This window comes from Delphinapterus leucas, chromosome X (genome assembly GCF_059928025.1).
Source record: "Delphinapterus leucas isolate spDelLeu-1000000601 "Yukka" chromosome X, BTC_Dleu_Yukka2, whole genome shotgun sequence".
NCBI lineage: Eukaryota > Metazoa > Chordata > Mammalia > Artiodactyla > Monodontidae > Delphinapterus > Delphinapterus leucas.
Genome location: NC_143150.1, coordinates 107,649,976 through 107,670,511, shown reverse-complemented (window position 1 = coordinate 107,670,511; position 20,536 = coordinate 107,649,976). Strand labels below are relative to the sequence as shown.

The window sequence follows — 20,536 nt, the reverse complement described above, 5'->3', positions numbered from 1 at the left end:
CTGATGTATTTGTGGGGAGGAAGGTGATCTCTGCGTCTTACTCCTTCGCCATCTTAAAGGTCTCCCCAAGGATGGTTCCTATTAGGAAAACTTCCAGCTCAAAATTCTGCTTTCTTGGGTCATTAAACTAGCAGTGGAGACTCTCCAGCCTTCTGTTTCTTTATCTTTTGGTGAGGCACAGCCCTCTCCAATAGTCCATAGATGGCTTCTTTTGTATTAGATCCCACCTCAGGTCCAGCGCAGACACAGCTGACTGCGACCAGACTTTCTCTATTTCTGTTTTGTAAATAAGTTCACTTGTGCCATTTTTTTTTAGATTCTGCATATGTGATATCATATATTTGTCTTTCTCTGTCTGACTCACTTCACTCAGTATGACAATCTCTAGGTCCATCCGTGTCGCTGCAAATGGCATTATTTCATTCTTTTTTACGGCTGAGTATGAATTTACCAATTTTAGCATAATTATGACCAGGCTTGACTTGTTTCTTGACCTAAATCTTCCTTTATTTTATTTTCCTAGATAAAATCTAAATAAAAATGTCTATTAAACAGTTTTTCAAACCAAACTTTTATATAATATAAATTTTTTTCTAGCATATGAAAAATATACAAATGGTTTAACAGAACCAAGCATTGTTTAGCTGGCTGACAAGATAGAGCCCTGTGGAATAAGCCATGATACCATACATTAATTATCAGTAGAATTTTTATCCCTCTCTTCCTCTCTCCCTTTTTGAGTGAAGTAAATATACTGCCTTGACAACAGTTGCTTTTTGTTCACACCAGGCCACCATATTTATTCTGCTTCATTACAGAAACTCCACTTACTGTATGAAAGTATCCATCTCACTGACAGTGGGTGAAAATGACACTGGACTGTGCTACAATTCCAAGATGAAGTACTTTGATAAAGCTGAACTTAGCAAAAGCAAGGAAATTTCGTGCCGTGACATAGAAGATTTTTTACTACCATCCAGAGAACCTGAAATCCTATGGTATAAGGTATGGACTATGAATGATTTTATCACTTATAAATAGATTAATGTGTACCTTATTCTAGGGCAAGTTGGATAAAAACATTTAAATGGGTGTTATATAGTTCAGTTCTGCCTTCCTAAGACACTACAGCAAGTTGTGCTGGTCATTATAAGTTTTTAAACCAGGGGCTTTGATAATCCAAGTCAATGTTTGTATTTTTAGTACATTGTAATAAGCTACTATGTTAATGTTTATATCTAGTTTATGCTGATAATCCTATTAAGTCTATTATAATCTGTGTTGATAATTTCAGGAACTAAAATGCATTAAGCATTCATTTCAAACTCTTCATATAAGCAGTCCAAAATGTCCCCAAACAAGGAGAAAAAGGATTGACTTGCTTCTGTGATAAAATGGTACACTAGTTTTATTGAAATATTCTGTTTAATGGAAGTATCTTTGTGCATATCCTAATCCCTTTTGTATAAAAGCATACATGTTTTTAAAAATCTGATGAAAATGTATACGATTATAAAAGTAGTGTTAGATTAACTTCTTTTCAAAAACCAGAAGCAACTTTAGGCTTAAGCAGAATAACCAGACGCTGTTCTTCCTGTCACATCATTGACTTTGACTGAATTTCAAGATTTGAACATGTTCTTCAACTTATTTATATCTAAAAGATGCTTTTGTTATTGAACATACCCAAGAAAATACAATATAGATGTTATGAACATTTGTCTGGAATATGTTTTCCATGATTTAAAGATACCTAGTGTAAACTTTTGCTTTGTCCAACTAACTGGAAATAGGAATTTAGGAAGCTGGATCTTTTAGTAACTAGATTCACAAATGTCAGTATACAGAATATGAGCCCTCAGGACTGATAACGAATTCAAAACTTGTTAGAAATGAAACAGGAAGTACATCTTTAACAATCTTTAAAGGATTTTTCCAAAATTAGTAATGCCCTTCTTTGAATGACTTTCTTTTGATTCTTGACAGTAAGGAGTGGAGTATTCAGAACATCAAGGGAACTGTTGAAATATTTTTCTACTTTTCCCTTGGATTTATGTATTAGACAGTATTAAATAGCCCTTAAATATTAGCCCCACCATTTCTGTTCCTGTGCATGTGAGCTTTATTTACTTTTAAAGTTTTTAAATTATATATTTCTCACCCTGATTTTCTGTGGTTTGCCTGCTTTCCACAGGAGGATTCTAAGCAAGCCCTGATGATTTCCTCAAAGGGGAGAGGTATTAGGGGAGTTTGACACAAGATCTTCAAGTACAGATATTTTTCTAGTACTCATATGTGTACATTCAGCTTCTAAATATGCAATTTCTTTGTTGTTTGCCAATAAGTTGATCTTAAGAGTCATGCACTTTTTCTCACTTTTTGCAAATAGTATCTCAAAATTTGCTGAAACATTAGAGGCCACACACACACACACACACACACATACACACACACAGAGTCACACACTCAGTTTTTTAAATGGCTGGCCTTATATTGGTCCTTTAGTCATGCTTCCACCATCTCCCCAGTCATTGTGACCTTACGCTATAAAGACCATAATTAGTGAAGTGATGGGTGGAGATGCAGTATATGTGGAATTTAAAAGTTTTGTAACAATTCAGATTATTTTTCCATAGTCAAGGGAATATGTATTGCATACATTTAGTGTATAATTTATGCAACTATGACAGTTTATGCAACTAATATGAGAATATTAAGTGTATATTTTGGACTGAAATAACCAGATAATTGTCCTCCAATTATACACAGGCATTGAGACACATAATCAAAATAATGGTCTGCATAAATTTGATCTGGCAATAAATTTTTAACAAAATAATATTACCTCTGACTAGTGTTAAAAGGTTTAAAGTTATTTTATCCTCATTCCACTGATTTCGAATATGGCTAGAGAAAATGGACTTCTGTTTGGCAAAAACAGAAATCTCCTGAGCCAACATCATTATAATCCAAAGCTTAAAGCAGAGACCGTAATTTGGTAGACTGTGAGACTATAAAGACCTTGCATATAAATAATGGCCATTTATTCCATGGACTGTAGAATATATATGCTATGAAAAGATTGAATTATTTCTAAATGCAGCCTTAAAAGATTTAAAATACTGAACTAAAGCATTTTTCTCTATAGAGTTAGTTTTTCTGCTTTCCACTAAAAAATTCATTTTGTATTTTATATTATCAGTATCAAAGTAGTTAATTTCATAATCATCAAATACAGACTGTTTGCTTCTAAAAGTGATGTCAGGAATAATCTTAATAAATGTCATTTTCTTATATCTAATAAATCAATACATATATGATTTAGAGACACTGAAGTTAGACGTTAATAAAGTGACTCTTGCTAAAAGTGCTTTTTTCAAATTGAGGTACCTGATTTCCCAGAGATGTGGAGAAGTTTTGAAAATCTGTAGCATTAATTCACAACTCTAGCTCTTTTAAAATCTAACTTTAGAAGCTTTTAGTTTAGTTATTTTAAATACTTTAAGTTACTATATGTACTATAAACATTTTGTCTTCTTCACGTAGGAATGTAGGACAAAAACATGGAGGCCAAGTATTGTATTCAAAAGAGATACCCTGCTTATAAGAGAAGTCAGAGAAGACGACATTGGAAATTACACGTGTGAATTAAAATATGGAGGCTTTGTTGTGAGAAGAACTACTGAACTAACTGTTACAGGTAAGTACAGTCTTCAATATTTCATTTGCAAGTAATGAAACTAACATTTTAAGTTTCATTTTTTGTGCTGCATATTGATTTTTTTCAAATCTTTGCAATGAAGGAAGTGCTTAACCAAATGTAAGTGGATTCCTATAGGTGAAATTTATTCCTCCTTGCTTTCAAATCATGTTGCCCTGAAATGCATATGAAAGGTTAAAGAAAATAGGCTTAGGGGATTATACAAATGTTAGCTTTTGAAAGTACTTGAAATAATGAGTTTACAGTTTCAGAAAATTATGCTTATATTTTGTAGCGGTATAATTTTTGGGAACACTTCGTAGAATGTTGAAATGGAATATATGAAATCTACCTCTGTCTTCCTGTCTTGCTCCAAATTAGAAAAATTACTTTTCTTTTCATTTATCACTCTATGAACCTGATATACGTGTTCTCATGAACTTGAATATAACAAAATTTCAGATACAATAATTGAATAATTATGTGAGATGCATTGCATGGACTCATTCCCATACCTGGTTGCTAAGGTAGAAGGGCATGAGAACAAGGTTCAGAACACTGTCTGAAATCACGAATCTACAGCTCACTAGTCACATGACTTTATTTTAATCACCACAACCTTCAAAATATCACTTTCCTCATGTATAAAATGGTGATGGTAAAGTTTGCCTTGTTTATTTCATAGCATTTTTGCAAGAATTGAATGAGGCAAGCTAATACATATGAAATCAACTTGCAAAACATAGAATTATATCCAAATATGCATCGTTTTGTCATGTTAAATGATGTCATGTTAAATATTGTATTCATTCCCTGTTTTATGTTATTGAATACTTCTCTCAAAGAGGTTCCAACACAAAAAAGGGGGGGAATCAAGACCAATGCTTTAGGCAGTTGAAGACATTATTCTCATCTTATTAAGAGAGATTTTTCTTGGTGACATTCTTTGTACAATCTTTTTTTCTTTCTTTTTTTTTTTTTTAATTTTTGTCCTACTGCATGGCAAGCGGGATCTTAATTCCCTGACCAGGGATCGAACCCGCATCCCCTGCAGTGGAAGTGTGGAGTCTTAACCTCTGGACCACCAGGGAAGTCCCTGTACAATCATTTTTATGAAACATATATATAAAAGTAAGAAAAGGATATCAGATACTTTAAAGAGATTTCCATTTGTTCATTGATTCACTTAAAATAGTTTTCCCGTATATGAAAATTGTTTTGTGGTAGTCACCTTCATCTTACAATAATCACCTTGAAATCTTGAAATTATGATATGATATAGTTTGACTTAAAAACAAAATCTGATTTCATGAAATTCATTTGATGGATAGTAATTATTCAGCTTGAAAGGAAATTTAGTTAAATAAGTAAGATGCTCTTTGGTAACGCCTTTGATAGATATTAGACCCAGTAAATAACTGACAATAGCAATACATGGTACACTTGAATAGTAAAACACACATTTAATCATGTATTACGTACCTATGATGTACACTTGTATGATTTGCACTAGTTTTGTTTTCAGCTTTGTTGTGTATAATAGGTCTTCATATAGAAAATTACTTCTATCACTTTACCTCCCTGTTTAATGGAACAGTGAAAAACATAACTATCTGTACTTGGGTTTTCTTTACAATAAATGTTGAATATTTTATTATTTCTTTTTTGCACTTAATCTATACTGAAGTAGCTTTTCAAGGAGTAGGTACTGAGACAAAAGAATTAAAACATACTGAAAATAATGAAAAAATATCTATTCTGTAAAGAAAATAGAATGAGCTTCTAGTCTTTATTCTTTGGAGTGTAGAGCTAATTCTTGGTAAGCACATCTTTCCCCTTTCTAGAAACGCTAGGTTACTAAAACACTGTCTAGTAAGAGGTGATTGGAAAACAGTCTCCTAGAGACTGGAAACTGGGTCCCAAATGGTAAAATCATGTAAGTGAGGCTATTTTGTACAATCAGTAATAGAATTGTTTTCTCGTAAATGCTACCCAGGGCTATTATATTTTTGTACATTCATTTTCTCCAAAAAATATCTCCTTTTCTTTATGCAAAAAGGAGGAATAATTATTTCTTGATATCCAAAAGGAAGTTAATGAAAGTTTACATTCAGCTGAATATTATGAATACCTCTAATTTAAATAGCTCTACCTGTGACATTGATTTGGGGAAATAAAGTATAAAGCAAAATTTGATTATATATGAAATTTTGGTTGAATCATAGAGCTACATATCCCATAGTTAAAAATAATATGTATTAAAATGCATTTTAGGTTTTAACAAGAAGTCTGTTGACAAGATATATTTATGCATAACATTGCTTTAAATAGTGTTACACTATAGCTCATTTACTTTGGCTATGGCCAAAGAGCAATTCTTAGAACCCAAGTTAAACTCTCAGTAAAGCAACGAAGGTGGGCATTTTCTCTGAGCAATAGTTGATCCCTGCTTTGTATCTTGTTTTTCTGCATATCATGGTCATGTTATACTTAATGTAAATCTTATGCAAAGCATGATATCATTTAGTTTTAGTGGATCTGCCTTAGCTGATAATATATATTTTGAAGTGTGTTAGAATGTTTCTTTAAAATAAAACAAAAGAGAGTCCAATACATGAAGAGAAAAGAAAATTTCTGGATAAATAAAGTGGCATCGTACAGGCCATATTGTAAGCTTTTATGGGAGATCTTTGGTTTATTAAAAGTATATGTGTCGGGCTTCCCTGGTGGCGCAGTGGTTGAGAGTCCGCCTGCCGATGCAGGGGACGTGGGTTCGTGCCCCAGTCCGGGAAGATCCCACATGCCGCAGAGTGGCTGGGTCTGTGAGCCATGGCCACTGAGCCTGCGCGTCCGGAGCCTGTGCTCAGCAACGGGAGAGGCCACAACAGTGAGAGGCCCACATACCGCAAAAAAAAAAAAAGTGTATGTGTCTACTAACTGAAGTAGTGGTTCAGGAAAACAGATCACAGTGAAAGGAACAATAAACCTGCTTGACACTTTTGGTGTACTTTAAACATTTTTTTAATAGATCTTTATTGGAGTATAATTGCTTCACAATACTGTGTTAGTTTCTGTTGTACAACAAAGTGAATCAGCCATATGCATACATATGTCCCCATATCCCCTCCCTCTTGAGCCTCCCTCCCATTCTCCCTATCCTACCTCTCTAGGTCATCACAAAGCACTGAGCTGATTACCCTGTGCTATGCTGCTGCTTCCCACCAGCCAACTATTTTATATTCGGTAGTGTATATATGTCGATGCTACTCTCACTTTGCCCCAGCTTCCCCTTCCCACCTCGTGTCCTCAAGTCCATTCTCTATGTCTACATCTTTATTCCTGCCCTGCAACTAGGTTCATCAGTACCATTTTTTTTTAGATTCCATATATATGTGTTAGCATATGGTATTTGTTTTTCTCTTTCTGACTTACTTCACTCTGTATGTCAGACTCTATGTCCATCCACCTCACTACAAATAACTCAATTTCATTTCTTTTTATGGCTGAGTAATATTCCATTGTATATATGTGCCACATCTTCTTTATCCATTCGTCTGTTGATGGACACTTAGGTTGTTTCCATGTCCTGGCTATTGTAAATAGTGCTGCAGTGAACATTGGGGTACATGTCTTTTTGAATTATGGTTTTCTCAGAGTATATGCCCAGTAGTGGGATTGCTGGGTCGTATGGTAGTTCTATTTTTAGTTTTTTAAGGAATCCCCATACTGTTTTCCGTAGTGGTTGTGTCAATTTACATTCCCACAAACAGTGCAGGAGGGTTCCGTTTTCACCATACCCTTTCCAGTATTTATTGTTTCTAGATTTTTTGAAAATGGCCATTCTGACCAGCATGAGGTGATACCTCTTTGTCTGCATTGGGTCTTCATTGCTGTGCGCGGGCTTTCTCTAGTTGTGGCAAGCGGGGGCTACTCTTCCTTGTCGTGCGTGGGCTTCTCATTGTGGTGGCTTCTCTTGTTGTGGAGCACGGGCTCGAGGCACGTGGGCTTCCGTAGTTGTGGCACGCATGTTCAGTAGTTGTGGCTTGCAGGCTCTAGAGCGCAGGCTCAGTAGTTGTGGCGCACGGGCTTAGTTGCTCTGCGGCATGTGGGATCTTCCTGGACCAGGGCTCAAACCCATGTCCCCTGCATTGACAGGCAGATTCTTAACAACTGCGCCACCAGGGAAGCCACAGTGAAAGAAACAATAAATGTGCTTGACACTTTTGGTATACTTTAAACATTTTAAAAAAATAAACATAAGATGTTTCAGCATCGTTTGTAGCCTCTACCCTCTTCTCTATGCCTCAGCCACACTGTTTTACTGTTTTTCTCTAAATATCCTCCCTCTTAATCCTTACTCCTGGTGTGCTCCCTCTGGAATCTTTTTTCTTCCACGATGTCACAGAGCTGACTCTTACTCTTTCTTCGAGGCACAGCTAAACTGTTTACCTCTACCACACTGCATTATAACTATTTGTTGCCACTCCTGGTTTTTCACAAGAACATGAATTTTTCAGAGTCAAGGACAATGTCTCTTTTTTTATAAACATTTTAGTTTAGAATAGTTTTACATTTACAGAAAAAATTAAAAGGATAATAGGGAGAGATCCTGTATTCCCCACACTCAGTTTCCCCTATTATTAACATCTAACATTAGTATGGTACACTTGCTACAATTAACTAATGTTGCTATATTATTATTAACTAAAGTCCATATTTTATTCAGATTTCCTTAATTCTTACCTAATGTCCTTTTTCTGTTCCAGGATCCCATTTAGGATAGCACATAACACTGAATTGTTTTGTTTCCTTAGGCTCCTTTTAGCTGTTACTGTTACTGACTTCCCTTGTTTTTGATAATCTTGACAATTTTAACAAGTGCTTATTTTGTAGAATGTCCTTCAACTGATTTGTTTGATGTTTTTCTTATGATTAGACTTGAGTTATATATTCCTGGAAGACCATAGAGGTAAAAATCACAACATATCGTACTACCAACATGGCGTCACTGTTGATGTTGACATTCATCACTTGGTAGTATTAGTCACTTCTTGGTCAGATTTTGCCACTGTAAACTTACTCTTTTTTACAGCTTTCCCTACTCTACTCTTTGGAAGGAAGTCATTATCTGTAGCCCACACTTAAGGAGTGAGGAGTCATGCCCCTACCTCTTTGAAATCAGAGTATATGCTTAAATTATTTGGAATTCTTCTACATGGGACATATATCTATTTTCCTACATTTATCTACTTATTCAATCATTGTCTATATCAGTATGGACTCATGAATATTTCTTTTATACTTTGGTTTGTATCCACCATCACCTTATTTATTTTGTTGTTCAGATTGTTCCAATTTTGGCCCTTTGGAGCGATTTTAGTGTGTGTGTGTGTGTGTGTGTGTGTGTGTGTGTGTGTGTGTGTGTTTGAGTATTTATTTATTTTCAGACCCTACAAGGTGCTCCAGGATCATCTTATGTATTTCCTGCCCTAGCCCTGCAGTCATCTATTTCTTCCGAAGAGTTCTTTTTCCTTTTGTTGGAGAATGGTGCTAGAAACTATGATCTGGGCATTGGGAGTACTCATTGCTAATCAAGTATAGTTGCTTCTAAGACCTGTCAGTTGACAGAGCAAGGAAATATGAGTATACTAACCCAGGTATATACACATATCTAGAAATATTTCTGTATGTAACCATTCGTATCTATATTGAACTAAACATGAGTTCATACTTATGTCTCTAACTCTAATCCATTACCATAGGGATCATTCTGGCCTCTTCCTTTGGCTTATGTGTAACCTTCTGTCCAATAGTGAGAAACCTGGTTACCACCATCTGCCATCTATTTCCTTAATTGTTTTTTTTTTGTTAATTTATGTATTTGTTTTTGCTGTGTTGGGTCTTTGTTTCTGTGTGAGGGCTTTCTCTAGTTGTGGCAAGCGGGGGCCACTCTTCATCGCGGTGCGCGGGCCTCTCACTATCGCGGCCTCTCTTGTTGCGGAGCACAGGCTCCAGACGTGCAGGTTCAGTAGTTGTGGCTCACGGGCCTAGTTGCTCCACGGCATGTGGGATCCTCCTAGACCAGGGCTCGAACCCGTGTCCCCTGCATTAGCAGGCAGATACTCAACCACTGTGCCACCAGGGAAGCCCCCTTAATTGTTTATTTCCAAATAGGTGTGCAATGGGATCAAAGTTGTTGACCTGTACCCCTATGAGAAACAACTTTATAGACTAGAGTATATTGCTTATATACAGTTTCTTTTGACTTTAGTCTTACAGACTCCACCCATTTCCAAAGTTACTTAGGTCAGCACCTTTTCCTCCCATCCCCTTCAGTGAGGTTGTAATATATTGATAGTTAGGTGGTTTTATCACATTCTGCATTCCCTCCGGAGATCTTCCATCCTCCTAAATAATGTCTTCAAAATTTTGCATATATTAAGGTTTATAGGGGAGGAAAAAAAATTTTCTGTCTACCCTTCACAGTTCTTGGCTAAGACCCCATGTAATAAAAGACAGATTAACAAGAGAAAAACAAACAGAAGTTTATTAACATGTATATGTCACATGTACCTGGAAGATACCCAGGGAAACTTAGTACCTCACCAAGGTGGCCAAAGCCACTCCCTTAAATATCATCTTCAGCTAAAGACAAAAGAAAGGTTTTTTGGTTGGGGGAGGGGGAGAAGGCCAGTTATGGGGGGTTACCAGGAAAAGCACAGTAAACAAGGGTAAGTCTAAATCTAAATCTAAATGCCTTCTCCATTGGTAAGAGTTTCTGGAGATTTAGTCATTTTTCTCTTCCTGGTACAGAGAGGGAGACACCCTTACATAAATGAAGATTTTTTTATAAGTGTAAATTCCCCTTACAAAAGGGTAACTCTTAGTTTATTTTCAGAGCTTCTCCTGTGTCTGCAGTTTCTCAAAATAACCAGCTCAAAATTATCTTTATATCAAAGAGGCATATTTTTGGGTGGCACATTCTGCTACCCTTTATTCCCACCTTTGAAACTTCCCCAATAAGTTTTATAGTCTAGAATCTGAGTTGGTAGATGGCTTCATATCACAATGAACCATTCTTAGTCCTGAGAATAGGTTAGTTCAGTTAAGGAGTTGTTTTATATCTGGAGGCAGTTTTTCAGTTGAGCTCCCAAAGTTAAACCTATATGGTGCAAGCCATCAGGGATTTATTAAGAGACGTTTCTATAGAAACACAAGAAAAACAAAGGTTAATGATTGGAGCAGAATATAAGCCCAGTTTCTGAGTCCTGAAGTCAGCTGGTTAAAAAGATTTCTAGATGTTGGGCTCAAAGAAGCTTTTTGTGTTTTTGTTGTAAAATATAACTAAAAAAATTTACCATTTTTGCCATTTTTAGGTATACATTTCACTGGCATTAACTGCATTCACATTGTGTGCAATAACCACCATCTACCTCACCACCATCTACCTCTAGAACTTTTTCATCTTTCCAAACCGAAACTCTGTACCCATTAAACCGTATCTCCCCATTCCCTTCTCCCACCAACCCCTGGCAACCGCCCCTCTATTTCTGTATCTATAAATTAGACCATTCTAGGTACCTCAAATAAGTGGAATTATACAATATTTATCTTTTTGTGTATGGTTTATTTCATTTAGCATAGTGTCTTTAAGGTTCATTCATGATAGCTCCTCATTTCCTTTTATTACTGAATGATATTCTGCTGTGTGGCTGTACCATAGTTTGTCCATTCATCTTTTGAATGGTGCATCTTGGGTGCTTCCAGTTTTTGGAGATTATGAGTAAAGCTATTATATACATTATTGTGCAGGTCTTTCTGTTGATATAAGTTTTCAAATTAGTTGAAAAAATACCTAGGAATACAATTTTTAGAGTATATGGTAAGATCATATTTAGCTTTGTGAGAAGCTGCCAAACTGTCTTCTAAAGTAGCTGTACCATTTTGCATTTCCATCAACAATGAATGAAGAATTTTAGTGATCTCTATCCTTCCACCAATTCTGTTGTTTGAATTTTAACATTCCAATAGTTTTGTAGTGGTATCTCACTGTTTTTCAATTGCCAATTCCCTAATTATAAATTATTTTGACCATCTTTTTATATGCTATTTGCATTTTGTATATCTTCTTTGATCTGTGTCTGTTCAGATGTATAGCCTCCTTTTTAAATGGGATGTTTGTTTTTCCATTGCTCAGTTTTAAGAATTCTTTGTATACTTTTCATACAACCCTCTCATCAGATGTATGTTTTGCGAATATTTTCTCCCATCCTGTAACTTTTCTTTTTTTCTTTTCTTTTTTTTTTTTAACTATTGAATTCACTCCACTTTATTCTGGGATGTATACTACAGAGAACACAACTCACAAACATGCCAGCGGACATAAAAAACTAAGGCCATTCTGTGAGTTATTTTTAAAACGTAGTGTTTTTGCACATGATCTTTTAAAAAATGAATTACCTAAACCAAGATTCTCTTCTGAAATAAGAATTTAAGGTCAGCACAAGACAACTTTAGGGCCGTGTCTAATCTGAAGCTCATCATGTGACTATAACTTTTCTTTTGATTTTCCTTAACAATGATTTTCACAGAGCAGAGGTTTAGGGTTTTATTTTAGAGTTTTCTTTTTCCCTAAAACGTAGACTTAATTCTATAAATTTCTTCTAAACACTACTTTTGCTGCATCCCACAAGTTTTATAAGTTACATTTTCATATAGTTCAAAATATTTTTAAATTTCTCTTGTGAAGTATTCTTTGACCCATGTGTTATTTAGAAATGTGTTAATTTCTAGGCATGTGGTGATTTTCCCAGCTATTTTTCTCCTATTGACTTCTAGTTTATTTTCAGTGATCTGAGCACACACTTCGTGTGATTTCTATTTTTAAAATATTGTTAAAGTGTATTTTATGACCCAGAATGTGATCTTTCATGGTGAATGTCCCATGAGAGCTTGAGAGGAATGTGTATTTTGCTGTTGTCAGATGGTGAATTCTATAAATGTCAATTAAATCAAGTTTACTTACAGTGTTTTTCAAATCAACTGTATCCTTACTGATTTTCTGCTTGCTTGATATTTCAATTACTGAAAGTAGAGTGTTAAAATTTCCAAAAATAGTAGTGGATGTTTCTGTTTATCCTTTCAATTCTCTAAGTTTTTGCCTCACAATTTTGATGCTCTGTTGTTAGGTGTGCATGTGTTTAGGGTTATTATGTCTTCTTGGAGAATTGATCTCTTTGTCATTAGGTAATATCCCTCTTTATTCATATTTTCCTTGTTCTGAAGTCAGCATTGTCTGAAATTAATATACCTAGCTTTCTTTTGATTAGTGTTAGCGTGGTATATCTTTCTTCATCCCTTCACTTTTAACCTATCTGGTTCTTTATTTTTAAAGTGGGTTCCTTGCAGACAACATGGTTCGATCTTAATTTTTTTCATCCACTTTGACTTTCTCTATGTTTTAACTGATGTAGTTAGACCACTTACATTTAAAGCGATTATTGAGGGAATTCCCTGGCAGTCCAGTGGTTAGGACTCCACGCTTCCACTGCTGGGGGCCTAGGTTCAATCCCTGGTCAGGGAATCCCACAAGCCACATGACGTGGCCAAAATAAAAAAGTTAAAAAAAATAAAGTGATTTTTGAAATTGTTGGACTAATGTATTTGTCAGTGGCCAAAAACAAAAAGTTAAAAAAAAATAAAATGATTATTGAAATTGTTGGATTAATAAGTTTGTCAGTGTTTTCAGTTCATTGAACTTATTCTTTGTTTTTCCTTTCTCTTCTGCTTTCTCTGGTTTTAATTGAACAATTTATATGGTTCTACTTTGTCTCTCCTTTCTTATTATCAGTTTTACTTCTTTTAAAAAAATTTTTAGTGGTTGCTGTGGATATTTCAATACTTTTTTTAAACACCAATCTCAGCCCACCTTCGTAAAACACTATGCTACTTTGTGTGTAGCACAGGTACCTTATTACAAAGTATTCTCAGTTCTTCCCTCTCATCCCTTATAACATTGCTGTCATTCATTTCACTTACCTGTATGTTATAACGTCCAATAAATTCTTTTTATTTATTTTTTTACTTTAAAAAATTTATTTATTTATTTATTTTTGGCCGTGCCACAGTGGTTTGCGGGATCTTAGTTACCTGACCAGGGATCGAACCTGTGCCCCCTGCAGTGGGAGCACAGAGTCATCCAATAAATTCTTATTATTCCTTTAGACAAATAGTTATCTTTTAGATCAATTTTTAATAAGGTAAATAAAATATTTTATTTTACCCTCATTTACTCCTTCTCTGACACTTATCTTCTTTATGTTGATTCACATTTCTGACATATATATTTTCCTTCTGCCTGAATCACTTATGTTAACATTTCTTGCAGTAAAAGTCTGGTGGTGATAAATTCCCTGTTTTTGTTTGTTCTAGAATGACTTTATTTTTCACCAGTTTAAATGTTCCACTCCTCTCTCTTCATTCTTGAACGTTTTTTGAAAAGAGGTTCACTCTGATTCTTAGCCTTGTTCCTCTATAGATATAGCATTTTTCCTGTGATTTTTCAACATTTTCTATTTGTCTGTGCTTTCTTTCCTGAAGTTTGAGTATATCTAGATGTAGTGATTTTTGTTATTTATCCTGCTTGGTGTTTTCTGGGCTTCATGGGTTTCTTATTTGGTGTCTGTCATTAATTTTAGAAATTCCATGGCCATTATTATTTCAAATATTTCTTGTTTGGTTCAGTTTTTCTTTCTTATTCCTTTTCTTCCTTCTCCTGCCTGTGGAAGTTATCCCATAGTGCTTGGATGTTCTGTTACATTTTTTTTCATTCTTTTTTTCTTTCTGCATTTTGGTTTATGAAATATCTATTGACCTATTGACCTATTTTCTATTGACCTTTTTTAACTAAGTCTTTCCTTGGCTGTGTCCAGTACACTGATGAGCCCATCATAGACAGCCTTCATTTCTGCTACAGTGTTTTAATTCCTAGCTTTTCCTTTTGATTCCTGCTAAGAATTTCCATTTCTGTGCTTAAATTATCCGTCTGTTTTTGCATGTTATCTTTCTTTCCATTAGGGCACTTAAGATATTAAATATAATTATTTTAAATTCCCTGTCCAATAATGTCAATATCTGTGTCATATCTGGGTTTGGTTATGATGGTTGCTGACAGAGTTTCTGGCTCCAATGTCTTCTTCAGATAAGGAAATCTCAGCTGTGACTCTGGATTCACCTGTGTTTCCAAATTTTGGAGTGGTGGTTTGCCTTGAAGCATCAGTTCTCTTAGAGGTCTAAGAAAAGCTTTTGGTTTTCAGTTTTCTCCGCTTCTTCTTGTTGTAGAAATGGGAGTGATGACTTCTAAGCTACTTACTTGGGGAAGCTGAAACCAAAAGCAGCAATGTCATTTCTGTCTTGGGGTTCTCAAACCCAGTGAGAATCTAGCATGTCTGACCCCTAGTAGTCGCTAAACAGATGTATATTCTTGAATGAATTAATTCGGTATCATGGACATATTCCTCTTTAAATCAGTTGCTCTTAAATTGTGTTTACAATTGAGCAGAATGATACCTTGTCACCCCAAAAGTATAAAAAATAGTGGAGGAATAACTCCCTCAATCCAGATCCCATATCCCATACTCCACTTTTGCTAACACTACTGAGTATTACATCAACCCTTTTATTTCCTACATTGTATTGTTGCTTTGTAGTGAACTTTAAGTCAAATAACTTCATCTCCCATATATCAATTGTTAACTCAAGTGCCTACCTACGGTTGAACTTTTAGGTATAAACATAGGACTGAGTTTTCCTATTAAGATTGCTTCATGCTCATTTTTAACGTCTTCCAGTTTATCAAATTCTTTTCAATTCTTGATTGTGTATTCTACTATATTAGCTTCTCTTTCTGGACAAGTGTCAATAAATTTTGACCCAGAAGATATTGCTGTTTTGATTGAAATCATTGTTTAAAGTGTTCTATGCAAAAAAGTCCTAAATAAAGCTGTGTAGCATTCTATTATCCTCCTCTTTTCTTTTTTTTTTTTCCATTAATGTACCTCTCTTTAGGTACAGTTTTTTTATGCTACTAAGAAATCCATAACCCAGCCCATATTTCTTCACTTGCTTCTTTTCATTTAATAGTCAAATATAATAAAGTACATAAAATATAAATATGCAGCTACTTAGTGTATTATCAAATGAACCCACCTAGGTGAAGAAACAGAACATTACAGGCAGGACTTCCCTCATGGCACAGTGGTTAAGAATCCGCCTGCCAGTGCAGGCGATATGGGTTCGATCCCTGGTCCAGGAAGTTCCCATATGCTGCAGAGCAATTAAGCCCGTGTGCCACAACTACTGAGCCCACGCACCACAACTACTGAAGCTCGCATGCCTAGAGCCCATGCTCCGCAACAAGAGAAGCCACCGCAATGAGAAGCAAATAAGTAAATAAGTAAATAAATAGATAAGAACATTACAGGCATCACAGAAGTTCTCCACATACCCTTCTGAATATAAACTCCTTCTTCCCTGCTATTGATTATGTTAATGCCCTCATGACTTTTATGTTGTTTTCTTGTCTTTTTTTAAAAGTTACACTAGTGGATAGTGAATACCTAAGCAATATAGCTAACATTTTGCCTGTTTTTGAAACGTATAAATTTGGACCCACACACTGTATTCTATTGTGTCTGGTTTTTTCAACTCCAGTTTGTTTTAAAAATTCATTATGTTATTCCATTTAGCTGCAGTTTATTTATTACTTTTATACTATAGTATTCTATTCTGTGAATATCTCACAGTTTGTTTACAGACAATTGGGATTGTTTTGATTTTTTTGCTAATGTACGTAATATTGCCATTAACCACCTTGCAAGCACACACACACAAACACACGTTTTTCATTGTACATATAAGTAGGAATTTATGGAGGATTTTACCTAGGAGTGGATTTGTTTATTCACAGTATGTGTATTTTCAAATTTAGTAGATATTGTTTAGGCTGCTTTGGGTCATGGGCCTACCCGAACCAAATGGACTGAGAGAAGGAGGGGAGTAGTAATCCAAAGGAAGTTTGAGGTGCCAAGAGAAAGTGAAAAATATTCTAGGGAATATAAACAACAGATGTTCACTGCTTCTAAACATTGTGATTTCTTGGAGATTATAAAATGTGGTTTGATATTCATAAAATTATGTTGTGGGTCATATGACAATTTTCTGTACTTTATCTATTGATATATATATCAAGTTTGTATTGCTATACATTGCCATATCCTTAGGGTTCCTTATACTAAACTCTAACTCACACCCAAGCTGTATCTTTAGCCCTAACCCTCTGCCAGATTATTTGTGGGAGTGCAGCAATAGGGAAAGCATGTCAAGAGGTGGTCCATAAGAGACCAAGTAACTCCAAAATGAATTAGATGACCTTGGCTCTTCATACAATGTGACCTATTTAGACAAAAAATACAGACATTATTAGTTTATGGTACATGCTTTTGGATTTGTTTAGGTCTAAGAAAAAAATGCACACTATATAAATTTTTCCAGAGGTATTAAATTATATATTATTCACTTTTATCTGTTAATACTTATTTTTCCTTCTGATGAAAACATTTTTCTTTAATTTTAAAAAGAAAGATTCAGAACAAAATAACAACCATATTTCCATCATAAAATTTTGAATGAGTCAGACAAGTTGAAAGCCATTTAATTTCTAGGGCTAGATCATGAGTAAAGTAATGGTAAGAAAATGGATTGTGAAAATGTTATATCAGGAAAAAATTTTTCCAACACAGTGTAAGAGTCAGCAAGAATAGGGATGAAGTGAGGAAAGGAAAACTGACTTGAAAAAAACAAAAAGAGTGAGGTTATTGCTACAAGAGTGTAGCATTTTTTACACTTGGTATAACATTTTTAACAGAGTTAATGTAGCAATATACTTAAACTACTTTCCAATCAGCAATAGGCTGAATTTATGTTCTCAAAAGGTACATCTTCCTCCTGTTTTTATGGATGAGGAAGCTGAGGCAAAGAAAGGTTAAGTGGCTTTATCAAGGTTACAAAACATCATTGTGACAAATTTAGGAATAAAACTTAATTTCCTGAACTTCAGTTTATGATTTACTACACTAGATAATTAATAGCAGGGCATCATACTTTTCATATTAGCTCTGCTGATCACTATGAAAGATTTATATTTTAAGTTCAACTGACACACATTTTACTATGAGACCTTTAATTCTTCTGCCACTGATATAATTAGATGGTGTATCTGTGGTCTAGCCTGGGGGTGACGTGATTACTTTTAATGTTTTTTCCATTTCTTTAAAAACTGGTATCTTTTATCTCCCCCTTTAAAAAACTGTTTTTGTTAAAATATTTCATAGACTCTAGTGTGCTTTGCTGACTGTAGCTTAAAAAGATTTGATGAAATTGATAATAGGCGCATATCTTTTTAGACTTTACCTTGTGTGTTTAGTAGTGTGCAAGAATTAATGCCAAGAACAACCATCACGTATATTATTTTTGATAAAATGGAGCATATTACAGTCTTAGCTATTTTATAAATAAAGGTCTATCATATTTTGCAACTGAAAGATCATTTATATTAATTGAAACTCTTGAAATCAAAGAGATTAAAGCTGATCAATATAGTGAAACTGAGTTTAATCATTTTGGCCGTCTAATCTTTATTTGGAGTTCGGTACCTAGAGCAAAAGATCTCTCTTATGAGTAATTTCTAATGATAACTCTCCTGACACAAATTACCTTAAATTATTGTTTAATCTTTCAGTATATTGAGTGAGTTATCCAAAATGTATTAATCGAGCAGTGTTTGATTAATGTCATTAATGTAAAGATGTGATAACTTTGAATTAAAAGTACGATGTTTTTATCTTAAGCAAAAATGTATACATTTTAGACTATAGCAATAGCAAGGTTGGGATGTGCCCTTTCTAGCCATAGTGGCAACAAGGCATTATTCATTTAGATGATTTCCATCAATATAAGCAATAATAATAAGTATTAGTAATGAAAGTAGTTAGTACTATTTGTTCTGTGCCAGGATCTGTTCTAAGTTCTTATTTATAATGACTCATCCAATCCACGTAACCTCAATTTACTCACCCTTTACAAAACTTTTCAAGTACTTGCTAAAAGGTACCTGATTTCCTTCTAGATTTTGTAAATTGAACTTAAAAATATTCATTTTTTTCATTATCCACTTCGTATGATGCTTTGAACTTAAAAAGTAACATATCCATTTCTGAAAATGTGGTTGAATAGGAACCCCCCTTCGCTGCTTTGAAACACCTAGAAATGCTGGATAAAATAGAATAGATAGGCCTTTTAAATGATTAGATGAGCTTGCAAGAGAGTTTTTTTAAAAATCTCAGGGGCCTATATGGGAAAAGAATCTAAAAAGAAAAAAGAGTGGATATATGTATATGTATAACAGATTCATTTTGCTGTACACCTGAAACTAACACAACATTTTAAATCAACTATACCCCAATAAAATTTTTTTTAAAAATATCACACACATACACACACACACACACACACACACACACACACACACACACACACACACACACACACACACACACACACACACACACCATCTCAGGGGTCAAAAGGAAAGAAGGAACTTTTAACTAGAGCAGTTAAAAGAACCTGAGGGCTTCCCTGGTGGCGCAGTGGTTGAGGGTCCGCCTGCCCATGCAGGGGACACGGGTTTGTGCCCTGGTCCGGGAAGATCCCACATGCTGCGGAGCGGCTAGGCCCGTGAGCCATGGCCGCTGAGCCTGCGCGTCTGGAGCCTGTGCTCTGCAATGGGAAGAACCTGACTCCGAGGCCACCATGGGGTCGGGGTGGGGGGTGGGTCGGGAGCAGATGAGTGTTGGGATTGTAATTATCAGCAACCAAGTGCTTTGGTTTTATTAGTTACATGGCGAGATGAGACTAGGACGTGGACCCTCAAAGGGTAGGCAGTTGGAACTGAAGTTCCCATATAAACCAAGGATTCTAAATGGGCTGCCATGAAAAGGAAAAGGAAAACAAATATGACCGCTGACACAAGAAGACAAGGCAGTTTGCCTGTCCTGGCATTAGCCCTTCATTTATGTAAAACAAGGCTATTAATCCATAGCCTGTGTGTTTGGGCATTTGAATTTACACCACTTGTCTGGCCTGAAAGCCCTTAAGTCAAAAAATTTACATAAAAATGGTACCAGGCTGGTAGTATCCAAGAGCAGTGTAAAGCAAAACGTCTAGAGGACTAGAACCTCAACACACACTGCATAATATTCCCATGGATGAAACCCCACTGAGGGTTTCAGGAAGAAAAAGAACATGACTGGCCACAAAAAAGTGTCTGAGGACAAAATACAAAGTAGACTAGGACCCTTGTTTTATAAGATTTAAACATTCTTTTGGTGGCGAGACACAACACACTGAGTTGAGATAAAAGGAAAGGCAGAACTCTGTTACTTACAGATCCAAGTGAAAGAAGGCTGCCAGGCAGGGGCACACAGGGGGTTGTACCCACGGATGGGGTAACAGCAAGCTCCAGCTGTAGGGAGTAGCTGATGTATGACAAGTGGAGTGGGTTTAGCTGGATTTTGAGGGGTCCCTGCCGATTGGCTAATTTGAATAATTTCACGGACTCAGGGACATAGGAGCTGTCCCTAGTGCTCGGTGCCTGCCTTCCAGGGTGAGAGCCAAATAAGGGAAGTGGTTGAGGTACATTAATCGACTGCTTGAGAAGGGGAATTGACTGACCTCCATCCAGGACCTCAAGTGGGCCTGGGACAAGACAAGTGTTAAAAA

At 35.5% G+C, this 20,536-nt stretch overlaps 1 protein-coding gene across 1 annotated transcript in view; it reads left to right on the top strand.

Annotated features, from left to right (window-relative positions):
• The window catches only part of IL1RAPL1 (interleukin 1 receptor accessory protein like 1), a 651,340-nt gene that overhangs the window by 92,140 nt on the left and 538,664 nt on the right, over nucleotides 1-20,536 (top strand). Inside the window, exons 4-5 of the mRNA XM_089904943.1 lie at nucleotides 819-1,005; nucleotides 3,547-3,700. Of these exons, the coding sequence (XP_089761069.1) occupies nucleotides 819-1,005; nucleotides 3,547-3,700 (341 nt within the window). The remainder of the gene's footprint in view (nucleotides 1-818; nucleotides 1,006-3,546; nucleotides 3,701-20,536) is intronic.